The 19,437-nt window shown below is 41.5% G+C and overlaps 1 protein-coding gene across 1 annotated transcript in view; it reads left to right on the top strand.

Moving 5' to 3' along the window:
• CPLANE1 (ciliogenesis and planar polarity effector complex subunit 1) overlaps positions 1-19,437 on the top strand; it is a 94,816-nt gene that overhangs the window by 21,925 nt on the left and 53,454 nt on the right. Inside the window, exons 15-26 of the mRNA XM_058680127.1 lie at positions 71-235; positions 2,979-3,152; positions 4,719-4,944; positions 5,624-5,763; positions 7,009-7,226; positions 8,035-8,199; positions 10,919-11,057; positions 13,739-13,848; positions 13,999-14,157; positions 14,548-14,656; positions 15,807-16,104; positions 17,470-18,406. Coding sequence (XP_058536110.1) covers positions 71-235; positions 2,979-3,152; positions 4,719-4,944; positions 5,624-5,763; positions 7,009-7,226; positions 8,035-8,199; positions 10,919-11,057; positions 13,739-13,848; positions 13,999-14,157; positions 14,548-14,656; positions 15,807-16,104; positions 17,470-18,406 — 2,840 coding nt within the window. The remainder of the gene's footprint in view (positions 1-70; positions 236-2,978; positions 3,153-4,718; positions 4,945-5,623; positions 5,764-7,008; positions 7,227-8,034; positions 8,200-10,918; positions 11,058-13,738; positions 13,849-13,998; positions 14,158-14,547; positions 14,657-15,806; positions 16,105-17,469; positions 18,407-19,437) is intronic.

A 19,437-nucleotide genomic window follows, 5' to 3' on the forward strand; every position in this document is an offset into this window, starting at 1 on the left:
GTCTTCCAGGCATTAGACCAAGAGTATTGCCAACATACTCTTAGGGAAGCTTAATTATTTGCCGTTTCAGGAGGAAGGAGGACGTGTTTTCTTCAGACGCGCTATTATCTTTCTGTATTATACTGCTACCTCTATAGTTATAATTTAAATGATGCTCAAGGATTATGTGATCTACTAGTGAGGGAGATACTGAGATGGTCCCAACTGCCTGTAAATGAACACGACGATTGTCCAGGTATGTCCTTTTCACCTGTAGTTAGATTGTCTGTGTATCAGTTGTCTGTACAGCCTGTTGGGTGAGGAAGCTTCTATGATGACAATTCTACGACATTGGATGTAACAGGAATCGGGTTGAATTTTTGGTTTTCAGCGTTTTGCCTTAGGATCCTCAGGTTGTAGCAACAGCTGCCGGTTGAGCTGGTATAGTTGTTTTCTCACAACCGTATTTGTTAGATCTAACATTACATCCTCAAGTATTTTTATACCATGTTGTTATGTTTTGTTTGTTGTGGAATGTTACGAAAATCATTTCTCTGAGACGTTCTAAATCTTCTTTTAATATTGAAGAGTCCCCAGGTTATGTGGATAGCCCTTTTTCAAAGAGCTGCGTTTCAGCTAATCAGAGGAAAACATGAATTTGAATGAGACCACTGATAATGACTAGAGGATGATAGATCATTGGATGTGTGTACTATCCAAAGGAATGTGTCTGAAAGACTAAATGAGACACAACTATGTTGGTGAAGTCGATCTTAAATGTTTAATGATTGTTGTGGAAGAAATTTATACTCATTTTATATTAACAGTATGAGAGTACAAAAATTAAAAGTCTACTTTTTTCCTCTACGGTCTGCCAGCTTATGAATATTATCAGAGATGTTTAGTTTTGTCATCTTTTTAAGTTTAATAGCATGAGTATTTTCCATTTTTGATAAATATTCTTCAAAAAAATTTTTATTGGAAAGACAGATTTACAAAGAAGAGAGTCAGAAAGATCTTCCATCCACAGGTTTACTCCAAAAATGACCACAGTGGTGGTCAGAGCTGAGCTAATTTGAAGTCAGGAGCCAGGAACCTCTTCCAGGTCTCCCACGTGAGTTCATCATCCCAGGCGTTTGGGCCATATTCCACAGCTTTCCCAGGCCATTAGCAGGGAGCTGAATTATAAGTGGAGCAGTGAGGACTTGAACCAGCACTCATATGGGTTGCCTTTGTCACAGGTGGCTGTTTATTCCACTGCACCACAATGTTGATCCTAAAGATGTGTGACATTTTAAATGACTGAAAAGTTCATTTTATGGTAGTATTATCTTTACATGATTTAACTTTAAAGATTAATTTAACCTGTAGTTGCTAATTTGTTTAAACTTCTCAAAAAAGTACTATTTCCCCCCTTAGTTTTTATTAATTTTGGTGTCAGATTTTAGAGGCAAATTTTAGAGGCAGAGAGAAATAGAAAATGTGAGTAGCTCACTTTCCAGTTTCCTGCAGCAGCCAGAACCGGACCGGTTTGAAGCCAGGATTCCAGTCATGTTGAGTCTTCCCCTGGAGTGGCGGAACTCAAATCCCTAAGCCCTCACCTTCTGCTTCCCAGGTATTAATGGGAAGGTGGACTGAGAAGCAGATCTGGAACTTGAACCCGGGCACCCTGATGTGAACTGCAGGCATCCCAAGCCCTGTCCACCACACTGTTAAATGGCCACCCCTACATAATAGAATTTAATTTAAGACTATTTGCCCCTCGCCCCTTGCGTTAGCCTACCAACTAAAGTCCTCACCTTGCATGCACTGGGATCCTGTATGGGCATTGGTTTGTGTCCCAGCAGCCCCGCTTCCCATCCAGCTCTTTGCTTGTGGTCTGGGAAAGCATTCGAGGATGACCCAAAGCCTTGGGACCTGCACCTACATGGGAGATCTGGAGAAGGCTCTTGGCTCCTGGCTTTGGATTGGCTAAGCTCTGGCTGTTGTGGCTACTTGGGGAGTGATTCATCGGCCGGAAGATCTTTCTCTCTCTTGGCTCCTCTTTATATATCTGACTTTCCAATTTAAAAAAAATCTTAAAGACTGGTTACCAAGTGATTTTCTGGGAAAGAAACATACTTTTCTATTGTTGGAACTACATAAGCACTAATGTTTAGTTTTTATTGTGTTGAGTTTTTAAATTTATTTTAAAATGTCAGTTTTCATTCTTAGTGTATTTGGTTTCCTGTTGGGTCTGGCACACATGTCCTCCAGTCCTGCTGATGCTTTTCAGAATCAGCCTGGAAGCTTAAATGTGACTTCTCCCTTCTCCAGGCACTCACCTTCAGCTTGCTGCTCCTTCTAGCCATGCGTTTTTTTTTAATTCAACTCAGCCACTGATATTAATAAGTGTAACTCCCAAACCAAATGGTACAGGAAGAAATACTAAAAATCCCTGTTTGACTGCTTTTCAGATTTTGCGGAAGAGCCTTTTCTGCCCCATACCAAAAAATGTTGAGCATGCAAGTCTTTTAAGGATGGATTATTTCATGTATATTTCTCCATTTAATAAAATGGAAAAAATTGTTTTAATCAGAAGATAGAGAGACATGGAAGGAGATTTTCCATCTGCTGATTTAATTCCTAATAATATCTGTGACAACCAGGTCTGGGTCAGGCTGAAGCCAGGAGTCAGGAAATCCCAAATGGATGGCTGGGCTGTTTCCAGTGTCTTCTCAGGCACATTTGTAGGAAGTGGGATCAGAACCAGGACAGGTGGGACTTCAAGCTGCACTCATACATGGGATGCTAGTATAATAACAGGACCTATAAGATAGCTGTTGTTATTCTTATCTTCAGGAAATATAAATACAGGGTAGTTGGTACAGTCCTTAGGTGGCCATTTCAGAAAAATGCTGTAACTGTCATTTTCTTTGCGTATAATGTTGGGAACTCACGTGTAACTATTTTCTACTGGTTGGATCAGAACTCCTCTGACAATTGGCTATGTTCCTTAGTTTCTGAGACGTGTCTTAGTGAGTTTGGAGTGACTGGACGTGTCCATCCAGAGGCAGCAGTCAGAGCTGTCCAGGCCATGGCTCGTTTCATGGCTGCCTATTTCACCAATCAGCTGCTCTGCATTTTGCCACCTCACAATGTGAGTGTTCTTCCTCCAGTCCATATGAAAACAGGTAAGGCAGTAAACAAAGGACTCACTTTGCTCTTGCCACTTGTTTTAAGTGTGCTGTTCCCCAGCTGACCTTGGCAACATTCTTGCCTTCTCTGTCTCTATCCTATTCTTGTGGGTCCGTATCTTGTAAATCTATGTTTGGATTTATTTTCCTTTGTGTAATCCAAGGATCTGTAAATCATGCCAAAGTCATTTGTCTCTCCTGCCATCAACAAAATGGATTCTGTTTTGACTCTTCCCCTCCCTCACCCAAATTGCTAACTGAGGCCTTCTGAAGGTTGAGGGCACCAGTGACACCTCTTCTCTCTGAAGCAATCAGGTGATCATGACCTTCTGGTCTGCAAGATTACTGGATCATTAGTGATGTCAATCCTCAGGTACCCATGGAGAAGCTGGATATAATTATGTGTAATACATATAATAATTAATACCTTATAATGTAATTATTCTATGGAAATAGTTCAGTGCTAGGATCATGCCTGACATATTAGAGATGGCTCAATGACTAATTCTAAATGGAGTGTAAGTGGTAATGGCTTTGATATGTTATTTTTTGTAAGTTTTTTTTGTTATTTGTCTAGAGTTACAGAGAAGCAGCTGTCCCATCTGCTGGTTCACTGCCCAAGTGGCCACAAGAACTGGGACTGCAATAAGCCAGAGCCAGGAGCCCAAAATTCTGTTTCCTACATGGATTGTAGGAGCCCCCAGCCCTCAGCCATCTTGTACTGCTTTCCCAGGTGCATTAGTAGGACCTGAATCAGAACTGGGACTCAAACCAGTGCCCATATAGGTTGTATGGTAGCTTAACCCAAATTTGATTTTGTTGCACGTGAATTTGTTTGTGTTTTTCTTTTAAAGACTTATTTCTTTATTCAGAAGAGTCAGAAACAGACAGGGAGGGGCTGGCATGATAGCTCAATGATTCGTTCTTTGCCTGCATCCCATTGGGAACCAGTTCGTGTCCCGGCTGCTCCACTTGCCATCCAGCTCCCTGCTTGTGGCCTGGGAAAGCAGCAGAGGATGGCTCAAGTCCTTGGTTCCCTGCACCTGTGTGGGAGATCTGAAAGAGGGAGCTCCTCCGTCTATGACTCAGGCATCCCTTATGGTCTCTGGTTCTAGTCCTGACTGCTCCAGTCCTATTTAGTTTGCTGCTTACAGCCTCGGAAATGCGGTGGAAGGCTCAATGCTTTGTCCCTGCATCCAAGTAGGAGACCTGGGAAAAGCTCCTGGCTTCAGCTTTGGACCAAGCCAACTCTGGACTAGGCCAGCTCTGACCAGTGCAGCCATTTGGGAGTAAACCAGCAGATGGAAGACTGCACCCCGTACCCCGTATTCTGTCTCTCTGCTTCTCTCTCTAAATGTACCTGTCAAATAAAACTTAAAACCAAAAACAAAGCTGTTGCCGCACTGGTTTAGTGTTACTACAGCCCATTTTGTGAGTAATTGCCTTACTGTGGCTTTCTATAGGAACTCTCAATTCAAGGGATAGATATACCCATGTAGGGAGTTATGCTTTTGGATACACGAGTTTGTAATTACAAATATCCATGTTAATCTTTGCTCACAGAGCAGTCCCTGCGACTTATACCTCTGCAACACTCTAAGGTGGCCGCTGCTGTTAGAACTCAGAATCTCTCCAGTGTGTGGACTGTTGAATACGCCCTGGAATTACTGTTTATTGGTGGCCTGATTCCTGAGGCTGTGTGGTTGGCACATAAACTTGGAGATTGGAAGACATCTGTTTCGATCGGTGTGGCTTTCCAGTTCTGTAAACATGATAGCAATTTCACAAGGTATGTATTTTTAGCGTAGTATAAGTTACAATGCAATATAAAAATGTTCATTTAAAGATTTCTTACATCTCTTATTGCTAGCATTTATATGCTAAATGGAATCCTTTGGTTTAGTTTGTCCAACAGAACTTTGTTTACTGATAGAAAAGAGCTTTGTTTGCTGTCCAATATGGTAGCCATTAATACAGGATACTTCTGAACCCTTGGAATGTGGCTCATTAGATCCAGAGTTTAATTTTTAATTTAATTTTAATTAATTTTTAATAGCTTCATTAGTTAGTATTACTGTGTTAGTTGTGTCTAATTTAACTCATTTTTATGTTAACAATGCCCTTTAAGAATTTATAGTCAGTGTGGAGTATTTATCCTGAAATAGGATTTGAGTTTTAAGCAAATTAAACTTATTTCTAATTTTAACGTTTTGATTATTATGGTACTGTTGTCTCTTATGTATTTTTCAGTTCACCATAATATTAGTTGAAAGGCAGAGTAAGAGAAAAAATGAGTAGGAAGGTGTTTAGAATATTAATTGTGGCAAGCAATACAGTGTTTACTCAAATTTTTATTTTCAAAATAGGACAAATTCCATTGTTTTGTAAAATTTTATGATTAGTTCTTTTATGAAATCTTTCATTTTTTAAAATTTGGATTCATTTTTCTTAATATAATGTCATTTTAGGTCTAGAAAAAAGGATCTGAATCTCCCATTAAGTATGACTCCAGCACAGGTTTTCCAGGAAAAACTGAAGGGTTTTTTGGGTCAGCCAGCCTCTGTGGAAGCAAAAAATGAAATTCGTTCAAAATGTAAACAATTTACAGGTGTGTTATGTGCATAAGGTGTGATAATTGTATCAGGTTACAATAAACCCTGTAATTTTTTAAACCTTGCTAGCATGTATGAGTATACTAACACTTTGAAATAACCTTACCAAACATAAAAGTATGATATTTATACTTCATTCTGGGATCAACCAAAATTTTTGATGGCTCTAAATAGGAGTATTAATGACTGAATGACTTTCTGATTTTCCATACTTTTCTCCCCATCTCAGGTTTATTTGTATAGACAACACAGTACTCCAGGGATTCACACCAGTTTTTGTGTCTGCACAGTGGCCAGCAAAGGCTGTCACTACAGAGCCTTCATGGGGGGAAGGGCACCTTTGGGAGGAGGCCTAACTAAAACTGTGCTACAAGTACAACCTGAGCCTGGGCATTGGACTGGGTTTGGGCCTAGTCTTTGCCCTTGACCTGAGGAACTTTGAAAAACGTACAGTTGCAAGTCTCACTCCTTGATGAAGTTCTACCCCCTCCATTTCCTTGCATTCTCTCTGTGGAACATGTTCACATATATACAGATGTTATGTAGCTGAAGTCATATCTTACATAGGGCCATTCTGTATGTATTTTTGAACTTCCTCAGTAGATCTTATTAATTTTTATCAGCGTGCAACTGTGATAGACTAAAGAAGGGATGGGAATTTAGCCTCCAGGGGCCATGATGCCTGTGTTGCATGTTGCAGTGCCTGGGTTTGCTGCCAGCTCCTGCTTCTGGCTCCCCGCGTACCTCTTCCTCTGCCTCCTCCTCATGCAGACATTGGGGCCATCCATGTGAAAGACCTAGGTCGATCTCCCAGCTGCCAGCTCTGGTTTGACCTGGTCCTGGCCATTGTAGATATTTGAATGGTGAGCTAGAAGATAGAGTGCTCTTTTTCTGTCTCTATGATATTCAAATACATGACATAAAGAAGAGAAAAGGAAAATAAATTACTATTCCATGGTTTACAAATTCTGTTTTGGAGTCATTCTTGGCATTCTTTTTTCTAATAATTTTTAGTATTTTTTGACAGTGTCATATGCCAAGAATATTTTTAGTGCATAGTTATGTCTTACATAATTTGGGGTAAAAAGTTGCACGTGCTGATTTTCTCTAAGTTTAAAGTAGCAGAATAGCATGTTGGCCAATACGTTCATTCGTTCTTGTGAATCGACTTTCTCAGATTTGAAGTTTTATTCTCCAACAAAGATCGAACAGAAGTTTTAACCAGATTTTGTGTTTGATAGATCCCATTGAGGAGGAAGATGCAAACCTGCTGTTTGGTTCAGTGCAGGAAGTGCTGAAAGCGTCGGTCATGGCGGATGCGGATGTTCTCTCGGAGCCATTGCAGCTTCTGATAGACTCCGCCAAGGACTTCAGTAGGAGGCTCTGGGGCTTGGTGCCAGTGGGCATGTACCTCCCTGCTCCACCGTTGTATTGTCCCCAGCCAGCTGTGCTTAGTGAAGTAAGTGTAGTATATTCTTGTGATTCATTTGAAGTGGATTTTGTCTGTTTTTTTAAATAAGAAACTTGTATATTGTCTGATAGTTTACTAAGCTACTGTGCAACTTTCTCTATACAGTGCAGTTGATAATAGTAAAAGTTGAATAACTCTTTTCTATAATGCTTGGGCCCAGTAGTCTTTCCTGATTTGGAAGTTTCTAGACTTTGGAATGATTGTAAAAACATAATGAAATGCCTTGGACGTGGGTCCTAAGACAAATAGTTGAAATTCACTTAACTCTGTTATATACCTTTATATGCATATACCGAAGGTGATATTACACAACATTTTAATTCAATTTTTTATTGATTTATGTATTTGAAAGGCAGTGAGGCAGTGACACAGATAGTGGCGGGAGGAAAGAGAAACAGACACTTCCATGTGCTGATTCACTTCCCAAATGGCCACGGCAGTCAGGGCTGGGCCAGACCGAAGCTGGGAGCCAGGCGTCCTGTGCTAGAAAGGGAAGGCGCGTTCTTGACAGGAACTCTTTTAGCTTTTGTCAGTGGAGACGAGAGTGCCTGGGTGTGGCTGTTGGAGCTGGAGACATGTGACTGAGGTTAGCTTAGGCCTTGGCATTGCTTGAAGGGAGAGAGAACACTCAGCATAGCCATAGATGAGATCTCAGAGCCTGTGCCTCTGCATTGCTTCCGCTGTCTTAGGCACGTTCTCATCTGAGAAGCCCTAAACATTAACCTGGCTGTGTTTTCGCTTTAGATTTTCATGTCTTCTGAATTACCAGCCACTGAAATGATTTCATTTTCCTTAGGAAGATGGTGATGATCTTCCTCTAAAAGCTGAAAAAGACAATCGCCAGAAGGTGTCTGGAATCCTCCAGCGTGTTCTCCTGCTTTTCCGAGCTGCTCGGTGTTCCGTTCCTGTGGCACAGTGGTATATCTTGCAGCTGAGATGGGCAAGAAAAGTCATGCAGAAGGTATGGGAGTGTCTGGGTCACTTAGGTACCACACTGAACCATTGAGGTGTTTGGGTACGAGGGTCCTGAAAGTGTTCATGGAAAACGTGTGTTGTAAAACAGCTGCACCTTTTTTTTTTTTTTGCTTTTTGTTTTAGATTTATTTTTATTGGAAAGGCAACTTTACAGAAAGGAGAGTCAGAAACATAGTTTGCTGGCTCATTCCCCAAGTGGCTACAAGGGTCAGCTGAGCCGATCCAGATCCGGGAGCCAGGTGCTTCTTCCAGATCTCTCTCAGGTGCAGGGTCCTTAGGCTTTGGGCCACCCTCGACTGCTTTTTCAGGCCACAAACAGGGAGCTAGATGGGAAGTGGAGCATCTTGAACTAGAACTGGTGCCCAGATGAAATGCTGGCACTTGAATGCAGATGATTAGCCTGTTGAGGTATCGCACTGACCTCTTATAATTCCATTTTTGGAATATTTCATTAAAGTACCTTCAGAATTATTCTATAACTTTTTAAAGATTTATTTATTTGAAAATCCAGCATTACACTTTTTAAATTGTGTGCATTGCAAAGGTCGAGTTAGAGATTTTCCACCCCCAAATGACCATAAAGGCCAGAGCTGGACCGGTTTGAAGCTGGGAGCTTCTTTCAGGTCTCCCATTTGGGTGCAGCTGCCCAAACACATGGGCTGTTCTCTGCTGCTTTCCCAGGCACATTAGTAAGGAGCTGAGTTGGAACTGGAACAGCCAGGACTTGAATTGATCCCATATGGGATGCTGACGCTGCAGAAGTGTCACTACACTGGCCACCATATCTGAACTCTTCAGACATCGAAATGTGGACTTTGTACTGTATTAGATTTCTCGCTTTTAAAAGACACTGGTTTTTTAATTCTGGTTCAAAGTATTTTAATAAAAATTTCTTATTTCATTTTATGACAGAGTTCACATTGATTTTAAAGGAATTGTTACATGGGAGGAGAAACTTGTATCTTCCATCTGCTGATTCACTGTTCAAATGGCCACACAGCCAGGACTGGGCAGGACTAGGCGATTTTGAAACCCAGAGCCAGGAGCTTCATCTGGGGCCTCCACATAGAACCAAGTGTTTGGACCGTCTTCCATTGTTTTTTATCAGTCATAGTAGAGGGAGCTGGATTGGAGGTGAGGCAGCCAGGTTGCAAACCAGTGCCCATATGGGTGGCCGTTTAACCAACTGTGCCACAACCCCAGGCCCAGTTTTCTCTTTGTATCCTAAATAATTTGATACTTTTAAACGTATTTATTATCTCAGTGTCTGTGTATCAGAAGTCTAGACACAGCACGGCTCAACTGGGTCTGCTTAGGATCTCAGAGTAGCAGGACTTCTAAGCTCCCCTAAGCTTTAGGGGCAAGTTGTTTGTAGGTTCTTGGTGGTGGCACAAATCAGTTCCATGTGGCTTTGGCCTGGGTTTTCCCAATTGCTTGCTGGCTTGATCATTCTGGCTCCTACTGCTAGCCTGTTCACGTATCTGACCACCCTTTCTAGGTTTGTGACTCTTAGACTTTTATGTATAACTGCTCTCGCCCTTTTTTTGCTTTGTTTTGTTAAGAGACACCAAGTAATTTGTCCTGTGTCAGAGTCTTGTTTGGTCATTTCTTCAGTAAATGTTTGTGTTCTGTCCTTTTTGTTTCCTGTTAACCATTGGTTAGTCTCTACTTACACAGGTAGAGAGATTTGGTAAGATTCGGATTGTCTTCAGAACAAGTGCTTCACAAGTGTGTGTTAATTCCCTGTTGCAGCTTGTTAGGTGGTGCATGGGCCTGTGATTTTATTGAGGGTAAGTTTGGGTCATGTCACACCTTCCTTCCGTCAGGTTCTTCAGCAACCCTTGGCTTTCACCTGTGTCACTGCTTTACCGATGATCCTTTCTTGAAGTCATGGTTTTCAGCTTTTGCTAAATGGTGACTTTCTGTCATTACTTTTTTTTAAAGATTTATTTTTATTACAAAGTCAGATATACAGAGGAGGAGAGACAGAGAGGAAGATCTTTCATCCGATGATTCACTCCCCAAGTGAGCCGCAACGGGCCGGTGCTGCACTGATCCTATGCTGGGAACCAGGAACCTCTTCCGGGTCTCCCATGCGGGTGCAGGGTCCCAATGCATTGGGCCGTCCTCAACTGCTTTCCCAGGCCACAAGCAGGTAGCCGGATGGGAAGTGGAGCTGCCGGGATTAGAACCGGTGCCCATATGGGATCCCAGGGCGTTCAAGGCGAGGACTTTAGCCACTAGGCCACGCCACTGGGCCCTTTGTCATTACTTTTAAAAAGTTTGCATCTGTAGACACAGGCTTTAAAACTTGTTTTTAGGTATCACACATAAATCTGTGTTGGATAAGATTTAGATGCTTAAATTTTAAAATTTTCTTTATTTTGCCTGTGGGAAAAGCCAAGGGCAGATAGCGTAGGAGTCATTTGTAGAGGAAAAATGGGTAATAAGAGAGTGTTAATGATACTGCCTTTTCCTCTTTTTGAGATATAATCTAATGCTTTGTGTTAAGATTGTGAGCTAAGTTTCTGCAAGGACAGCTAGCCTCGGTGTGTTTTCCTAGGTCTTAGAGGAACTGTTTTTTTTTGTTGTTGTTGTTGTTTTGTTCTGTGTGGTTGCTCTCACCTGCCTTGTTCTTTGTACTTCCCTTAGAAAATGATTTACATGACTGACAGTCGACATATTGTATTGTTGTTTACTTTCAGATTCGAATGAAAGGATCCCTTCCTGCATTGGGTCCTTTCCCTGAATCCTTACTCAGTTACTGTAAAGGGGGCATAGCATTCTTTAGACCAGGAGCGACTGGGGACCGCAAACTTGATGAAGTTTCCATCACAGCAATAGGTTTGTTGCAAATGAATCTCTGACTTAGAAATTTGGTTCAAATATAGATAATCATCTATAGTTTTTTTATGTGAAAGTTTCTTAACCTATTTCCTTTGTTGCAAAGTATATTAGGTGAACTTTTGTTTTTCCTAATAAGTAATTTATTCTAACAGCTGTGGAGGTATTTTTTTTAAAGGATAGTCAAACTTTATTTAACAATAAATTAATAGCAAGTCAAATATTGATAACACATGCTATATAGCAGACACTTTTTTTTAGGGTTGGTTAACCTTCACATCAGCTGTGGAGGTATTAAAGAACTTCAAATATCCTCAGTAAAATCAAAGTTTAGTTTTGTGCAAAAAGCTTATAGAATGCATGAGTAGTTTTTCAGTAATATACATTTTCTTTTTTTTTTTTTTTTCAAGATTGATTTATTTTTATTGGGAAGGCAGATTTACAGAGAGAATGAGAGACAGGAAGATCTTCCATCTGCTGACTCACTCCCCAAGTGGCTGTAATGGCCAGAGCTGAGCAGATCCGAAGCCAAGAGCCAGGAGCTTCTTCAGGTCTCCCACGCGGGTGAAGGGTCCCAAGGCTTTGGGCCATCCTCTACTGCTTTTCCATGCCACAAGCAGGGAACTGGACGGGAAAGTGGGGCCACCAGGACACGAACCGGTGCCCATACAGGGATCCTGGCATGTGCAAGGCGAGGATTTTATCTACTAGGCTACCATGCTCGGCCATTTAATACTTTTTTAAAAAACATTTACTGATTTTTGGTATTGTGTGCTATTGGATGAAGCTTCTGCTTGCAGTGATAACATCCATGTGAGTGCTGGCTTTTGTTCTGACTGCTTTACCTCTGATTCAGTTCCTTGCTGACAACCAGATCGAAGCCAGGGTCCAGGAACTCCATCCTGGTCTTCTGTAGGTAGCAAGGGCCCAAGGGGGCCTTTATACACTGCCTTTGTAGGTGCGTGAAGAGGAAGCTGTTCTGGAGGTTGGAATATTCAGAACTTGAGCTGGCACTCCAATATGGGATGTTGGTATTGCAAATGATGACTTAACTTGCTGTACTTCAACACTGGCCCTTATTCTGTTTCTTAAAATAATATGACAAATCTTAACATACTTTAATTTGTAGGGAAAAAAGGCAATTTATATTATGTATTTTTTTGTTATTTTGAAAGTGTTTTCTTTGAAGAATGTGTTTTTGAGAAAAAACTGTCATCTGCTGGCTTACTTCTCAAATTCCTGCAGTGGCTTGGGCTGGATACGGGCCTTAGCCAGGAGCCGGGAATGCGATCCAGATGTCCCACGCGAATTAGAAGGAGCCTGGAGTTAGCACCCAGCATAGGTACTCCAGTGTGAGATGTGGGTATCTTCATCTGCATCTTAACCAATAAGCCAAATGGCCATCCTGTACGCTTTTATTAGGTTGTTTGCGGGCATCATTTACTGTGTATGTTTTCTAGTGTCAATCAGTTTTCTGTTAATGGTCTAAAAGTTCATCAAGCACTTAAGATGTCGTTTCCACTCCTGCAATGTTATCAGAATTTGATGGTGAGGGAGGTGGGCTGTAGTGTAAAATACCTATAAGGTAATCCTGATCTTCCCCCTGGAACTTACAGAATTTTTAGAATATCTGCATTCTGTTCAGTCTCCATGTCAAATTACTTACAAGTAATTTCTTTAGAAATTGAAACTGCTGAGTTACTATAGAAATACACTCATTTAGAAAAGTCAGGGGTTAAAGGAATGGACAGGAATTTGAGAGGATGGTATTTCTCCCTGCCTAGGAAGAGTTTTTGTTAACCACAGAACAGTAGAGAAAATATGCATTAATTGCTCATACTTAGTTATAGTAATGAAGTTTAAGATTGACAGAGCAGTGGAAATTTTGGTTTGCTGGTTAGATTGGGGACCTGTGATTGTGCATAGTAAAATCATGTTGTACAACAGAATGTTGTACTCATAGTAAACCCTTTAATATGTGTTTTGGGGGCTGACATGGTCATATAAGAGACTGAATCCTCTACATGCAGCCCAGCATGGACACTGGTTCGAGTCTTGCCTGTTCTGTTTTTGATCCAGCTCTCTGCTTATGGTCTGGGAAGGCAGCAGAGGATGGCCTAAGTCCCCAGTGCCATGTACCCAATTGTGCAACCTGGAGGAAGCCCCAGGCTCCTGGCTTGGAAATAGCTCAGCTTTGACTGTTGCAGCGGTTTGAGGAATGATCCAGTGGATGGAAGATCCCCTTCTTTCTCTGTCTCTCCCTCTCTTTGTAACCTTGACTTTCGTGTAAAAATAAATAAATCTTTTAAAAATTGACTTAAAAGTATTAGCACCTTGATAGGATATTCAACATATATTAGATAAAAAAACAAACAGGTTACATACAAAACCAAAATAAAACAGAAAATAAAAATCTTCAAAGTTACAAACCAAGTAAAATGATAATATAATTGATATTTTATTTACTTTACAGATACATTTTCAACATTTTCATGCTTTTGAAATACATGAAATATATTCTCAAATTCTGGAAGATCTTTGACTTCCATATAAGATGTTAAAATGAGTATGTTTTTCTTTCATGATCAATGAGGTGGAGATACTTATTTTTAACAGCACTTCATTTTTATGGTGTTCATGTATGAACTGAGTGTCCCTTCATATGTGCACCCCTGCTTCAGGTTGCTTCAGGGAGCTCTGTGCGTTGTGTTGGATGCTGCACGTCCGTGATAAGTTATCCTATAGTTGCAGACAGTATCAAAAAGCAAGAGAAAGCATCAAGACAGAAAAGGTACTTGCCTGCTCAAAAATAAGAATGAATAAATATAACTTGGGAAATTACCACATAATGGTTTTATTTGTATCAGAGTTTTCTTTTGAACTCATCTTGTTTTATCCCTCTAAGCTGGAAGGGGAATGACTCTTTTCAATCTTCATTCAGGACCTGGAAGTCGAGTTTGATTCTTGTATGGTTGAGCACTGCCTCAGTGCAGTAGATTGGGCTTACAGAATGCTGCCTTTTTCTCGGTTTTTTAACATTGAGGAACTTATTCAGGATATAATTTTGAGCCTTCTTGGAGAATTGCCACCAATCAGAAAGGTAAGATGATTGTAATCAGATTTTAAAGGATATTTTAATTTTTAGTGACTCATTTGGGCGGCAGAATGACAGAATAAAAGGAGAAACAGAAGTATTCTATCCACTTGTTTACTTCCCAGATGGCCACGACCACTGAGACTGGGCCGACTCAAAGCCAGGAGTCAAGAAGTTTACCTGAGTCTTCCATGGGGGTGTCAGAGCAGGGAGCTGGACTGCAGGCTGACACTGCAGCCGTACTCTGACGTGGGGTGTTGGCAAGTTGTGCTCACTGGGTACCTTTGTCCTGATAGTGAAAAAGTAGTAATGAATATATTTGTGATTTGAACTCAGATATTTGAGGAATGGAAACAAAAAATATTGTTCATAAAACTCAAACTTCTTTTTCTGAAGGTAGCAGAAGTATTTGTGAAAGCCTTCCCCAATCCTGAGGACATAAGGGTTCCTTTAAGAGAGAAATACCATTCTCTTCAGCAGCGACTCCGGCACTGTGTTGTGAAAGGTATTTGTTATCTCTGTCTCAGATAGGCAAGGTGCTGAAGATTTTCCTTTAGTTTTGAACGCATTTAATTTTATTCCTTACATGCCATAGCATTTTTGCCTTTCCCAACAGATAGGAGTATGAGACAGTAAAGACACTGGCTCAGTGGAGAGCTGATTCTGTTGTTTTAGGGCAAGACAGAGCTGATTCCATGTCCTGGCTCTGTGGCTCAGTGACTGTGTGACACAGGGCAGCTTGCTCAGTCTCTCTGGTCCCTGTTTCTTTTTCTGTAAAATGGATATAGTATTACCTGTTTTGCTGGTTCTTTCCCCAAATGGCCACAGTGAAGCCCGGAACCTGGAGCTGCTTCTGCTTCTTCCATGTGACTAAGCACTTTGGATGTGCTCTGCTACTTTCCCAGGCTGTTATTAGGGAGCTGGACCTGAAGTGGAGCCGCTGGGACTTGAGCTAGTGTTCATAGGGAATACCAGTGTCCTAGGTGGTGGGTTAACTAGCTGTGTCACAGCTCTGGCTCCTCTGATGGCACATTAATTCATTAACTAACTTTATTTGTGATTTATATTTTAATATTTTTTGATATCCTGTAAAATGTCCTGACTATAAAATTTATTTTTTTATTTATTTATTATTTTTAATTCATTAATTACATTGTATTATGTAACACAATTTCATAGGTACTTGGTTTCTCCCCTGACTATAAAATTTTTAAAAAAAAGCAGCTTAAAAATTTTTCTGTAGGTATCCTTGAAAATCTTGTTTTGCTTTTAGCTATTACTTGTACTAAGAAACAAATTCTTTTTAAGATCACACTCCACTCTGGAAACAAACTGGAAAGAATGCTTGTTAATCATTTAAATAATTACATCTCTGATTTTTTGAAATTGTTGGATAACTCCAACCTGTGCACACTGCCCCCTGCCAGGCATTTTTCTTCTAAGGAAGTCTGAACTGTTTGTTTACCTTCTGCAGGTCTACTGTAAAACACCACTGATCATTTTTCCAGCACACAAATAAGATGACTTGACTTGTGGAAATGTGGAAATAAGCCTTAGTTTTTGCATAGGTTGCATATTCCCAGGACGTGCCAGAATTGAGGGACCCTCTTAGGCCTTGAGTTGAAGCAATCTTTTCTTTTTCTTTTCCTTTCCAGGTCCCCAGACTGAGGAGATGATGTCTGTCATCATGCATTCTGTCCGCAAAGTGAGTGTGAAAGCCCTCAAACGCGTGCAGAGAAACATCGGGTCGTTCGAGATGAATATATGGGAACCTGCTGAAGAGAAGCCGGAAGAGACTGGAGGTCTTGACAGGTTCTCCCTGGGGACCAGCCTCAGTAGGAGCACCCTAACGGATCTGGGGAGTTCCCTGACTCACAGTGAGGCCGACACTGCAGAGACGCGCTCGGAAGCGTTTTCTGTGGAAGGGAGAAGTAGCATGTGTCTCTCTCAGAGGTACAGTGGGATCTCCCCAACAGGGTCCACTTCTCTGGGAAGCTCAGCGTTTTCATAATCTTCTAGTTCCAGCAACCCTCCCTGTTGTTGGTATAGCCGTAGAAGTGACAAGTGCTACTTGTCCTGGCCCGAAGAGTATTAGGAGTCAAGGGAACACTGTACGTCTAAAGTTTGTGTTAAGTAATTGAGATATGAGATTATATTACTGTCTGAAATCACGAACTCAAAATGAGTGGAGCATTGTTCATTATTTCAGTCATTAAGTTGTTTGTGATTATTGGAGTGACCATATTATTTTTAAGGATTTCCAAAGAAATACATTATACATTATCTTTCAGCCCTGTCTATAAATTGTTGGAAGACTCTCACTCGTTTAGACTCCTTTTACTATGATTCAAGCTTATTTCTTTAAGATTCTAGTATTTTCATTTCAATTTATCTTTCTTATGACTTGGAGCTAACCTTTATGAGTAAAATTATATCTACTGTAACTATGTGCTTAAATCATATCAACCATTTTTAAATGCCATTATTCACCTTACAAAGCAACTATGCTTAAATGTTATCCTAGGAATACTATGCCAGTTGCTTATTGTGCATTTTCTGTGACAAAAGATGTGATGCCTTTAGCCCATGTGCGTAACATCCCTTCTCTGTTGAACGAACTGAGGACTGCTTGAAGTAAGGTGCCTGTCCAACAGGTTTCATAAATGCTGCGAGAGACCACGCCTCTTGTGTGGTCCAGCAGAAAAGGGCGGTCCTGCTGGTTGCACTTGGGATGAGCAGACCTGAAAGGGATGGCCCTAAGAGGAAAACTAGCAAACAAACCCTAAATTAAGATGGATATTCATGGCTTGTGATTCTTATTTATGAATTTGTACTTGTATTCATGAATGCGGCTCTACTACAGCACTATTTTGTTCCTCCCGGAAAAAAAAAATCTTTTGTTCTATAAGGAGATTTCTGTGTATTTATGTAAAAGGTGGTGAGAAAGAGGGAGAGATTTCTCATCCATTGGTGTGTTTCCCAAATCCCCACTAGAGCTAGGGCTGGGCCTGGCAGGAATCAGGAACCCAGAATTCACTTCCACGTGGTTGACAGTGACCCAAGTACTTGAGCCATCGCCTGCTGCCTGTCTTGTGTGCTCAGAGGAAGCTAGATCGGGGCAAAGCCAGGGCTGTACTCCGGGCACTCAGCTAGGGCGTGGGCCTCCCATTGCAGTGCAGCCACAGTGCTAAGCACCGCTCTGTGATTGAGGCACAGAAATGATCTGAGACTTAATGGAGAGAATTTTTAATGTCAGTTCTAAGTTCAGTGATAGTAATTAAAGAATCTTTAATTTTGCCTCTTACCTTTTTGTTGTAGAAGTGCCACCAATCCTATGGACTGGACATGGATTGGCAAGCCTGGTGATAAGAAGGAAAGCAATCAGAACCTACAAGGAAACACTCACAGGAAAGATGAAAAGTTACCACAAAATGGTCTTCCTGTGATAGGTGTTTGGGAATTTGAACGTGATGATGATGAATATATTAAATTCCTTGATCTCTTCTTGAGTTATGTTCTGGAAAGAGACCTACAGAATTCCAGGAATCCCGGCATTCCATTGCTCACCAGCTTTTCTGGACAGCTTAGAGAACATGAGCTGAATTCTTTACTTTTTGATGTACATACAACATTGAAGCGACGCCAGGGCAAGACCAAGAGCCAGAGTGTGTTCAGAGCTGGCTCTTGCTTTGTTGTCTCTCCCGAGTGTCAGGATTCGGAGAAATTTTCCTCCTTATGCGAGGAAAGCGCCCTCCATTTAGGACAGCAGGCGCTTTCATCCTCAGTTCTGGTTCATCCGGGGATCAGGCCTCTTTTAGAGAACCGTATAAATGAAGTCAGTGGAAACGAAGGTAGGAATGGATTGTTTGGTTTAAAACAAAATTCAGTTTACAGAGTACAAGCTGATCGTCGAGAGAAGCTGCAGACCCTGAGATCATCAGACCTGTCTGGAGCTCCCAAGGGCACCAAAACAAAGAGATCTATTTTCAGAGCAATTCAGGAGGGTGACATGAGCCCTCAGGAGGACCTTCCTCTAGCACTCGGCGACACACTGGGCCGGGTGGGAAGACTGCTGGAGTGGATGATAAGGTGGTCTGACAGGAGACTGCTCTGTGACCCTGGCACACTGCAGTCATCTTGTGGGTATAGACCAGTGATTCGTGTAAGGACCTCTGCAGCCGCCATCCTGACATCACTGTGGCTTCTGGAACAGCCCTATTTTGCTATGTACAAGGCAAGAAATGCCAGTATTAAGGTATATGCATCAGTTGTTCAATTACAAATGAAATCTTGTATTTTGCATTTTATTCTGCTAAAGAATCACTTGGTAGTGGGAAACAAATGACAATGTTCATTGTAATTTATATCACCTCTTTTATTTTTTTAAGATTTATTTATTTTTATTGCAAAATCAGATATACAGAGATGAATAGTCAGAAAGACCTTCCATCCAGTGACTCGCTCCCCAAGTAACCGCAACAGCCAGAGCTGAGCTGATGCGAAGCAGGAGCCAGGAACAACTTCTAGGTCTCCCACATGGGTGCAGGGTCCCAAGGCTTTGGGTCTCCCTCGACTGCTTTCCCAGGACATAAGCAGGGAGCTGGAGGAGAAGCAGGGCTGCTGGGAATAGAACCGGCATTCATATGGGATCCTGGCACATTCAAGGCGAGGGCTTTAGCCGCTAGGCCACCTCACTGGGCCACCTTTTTTGCCTTCAATGGTTCCTTTCATTCTTTTTTTTTTTAATGATTTATTTTTATTGGAAAGTCAGATCTACAGAGAGAAGGAGTTACAGAGAGGAAGATCTTCCATCCGATGATTCATTCCCCAAGTGACCTCAACGGCTGGTACTGTGCTGATCCGAAGCCAGGAACCAGGAGGTTCTTTTAGGTCTCCCACGTGGGTGCAGGGTCCCCAGGCTTTGGCCCGTCCTCGACTGCTTTCCCAGGCCACAGCAGAGAGGTGGATGGGAAGTGGAGCTGCTGGGATTAGAACCAGCGCCCATATGGGATCCCAGGCACGTTCAAGGTGAGGACCTTAACCATTACACTATTGCGCCAGGCCGATTCCTTTCATTCTTAAACGTCATTAGTGAAGTCTTCCATACAAAATGCTGGTTTTTTTTGTTGTTGTTGTTGAATGAAGTGAATGAAGCCTATTTTTTTGTTGTATGAAAATGCTATCTTGTAGCACAGATGTAGTTCGGGTTCTCTGCGCATTCTTGCTTGAGTCTTTACCAGGTGGGCAGTGAGTTCCTTTTCCAGAGATTGGGGTTAAGGAAGTTGT

Source organism: Ochotona princeps, chromosome 23 (genome assembly GCF_030435755.1).
Source record: "Ochotona princeps isolate mOchPri1 chromosome 23, mOchPri1.hap1, whole genome shotgun sequence".
Classification (NCBI taxonomy): Eukaryota; Metazoa; Chordata; class Mammalia; order Lagomorpha; family Ochotonidae; genus Ochotona; species Ochotona princeps.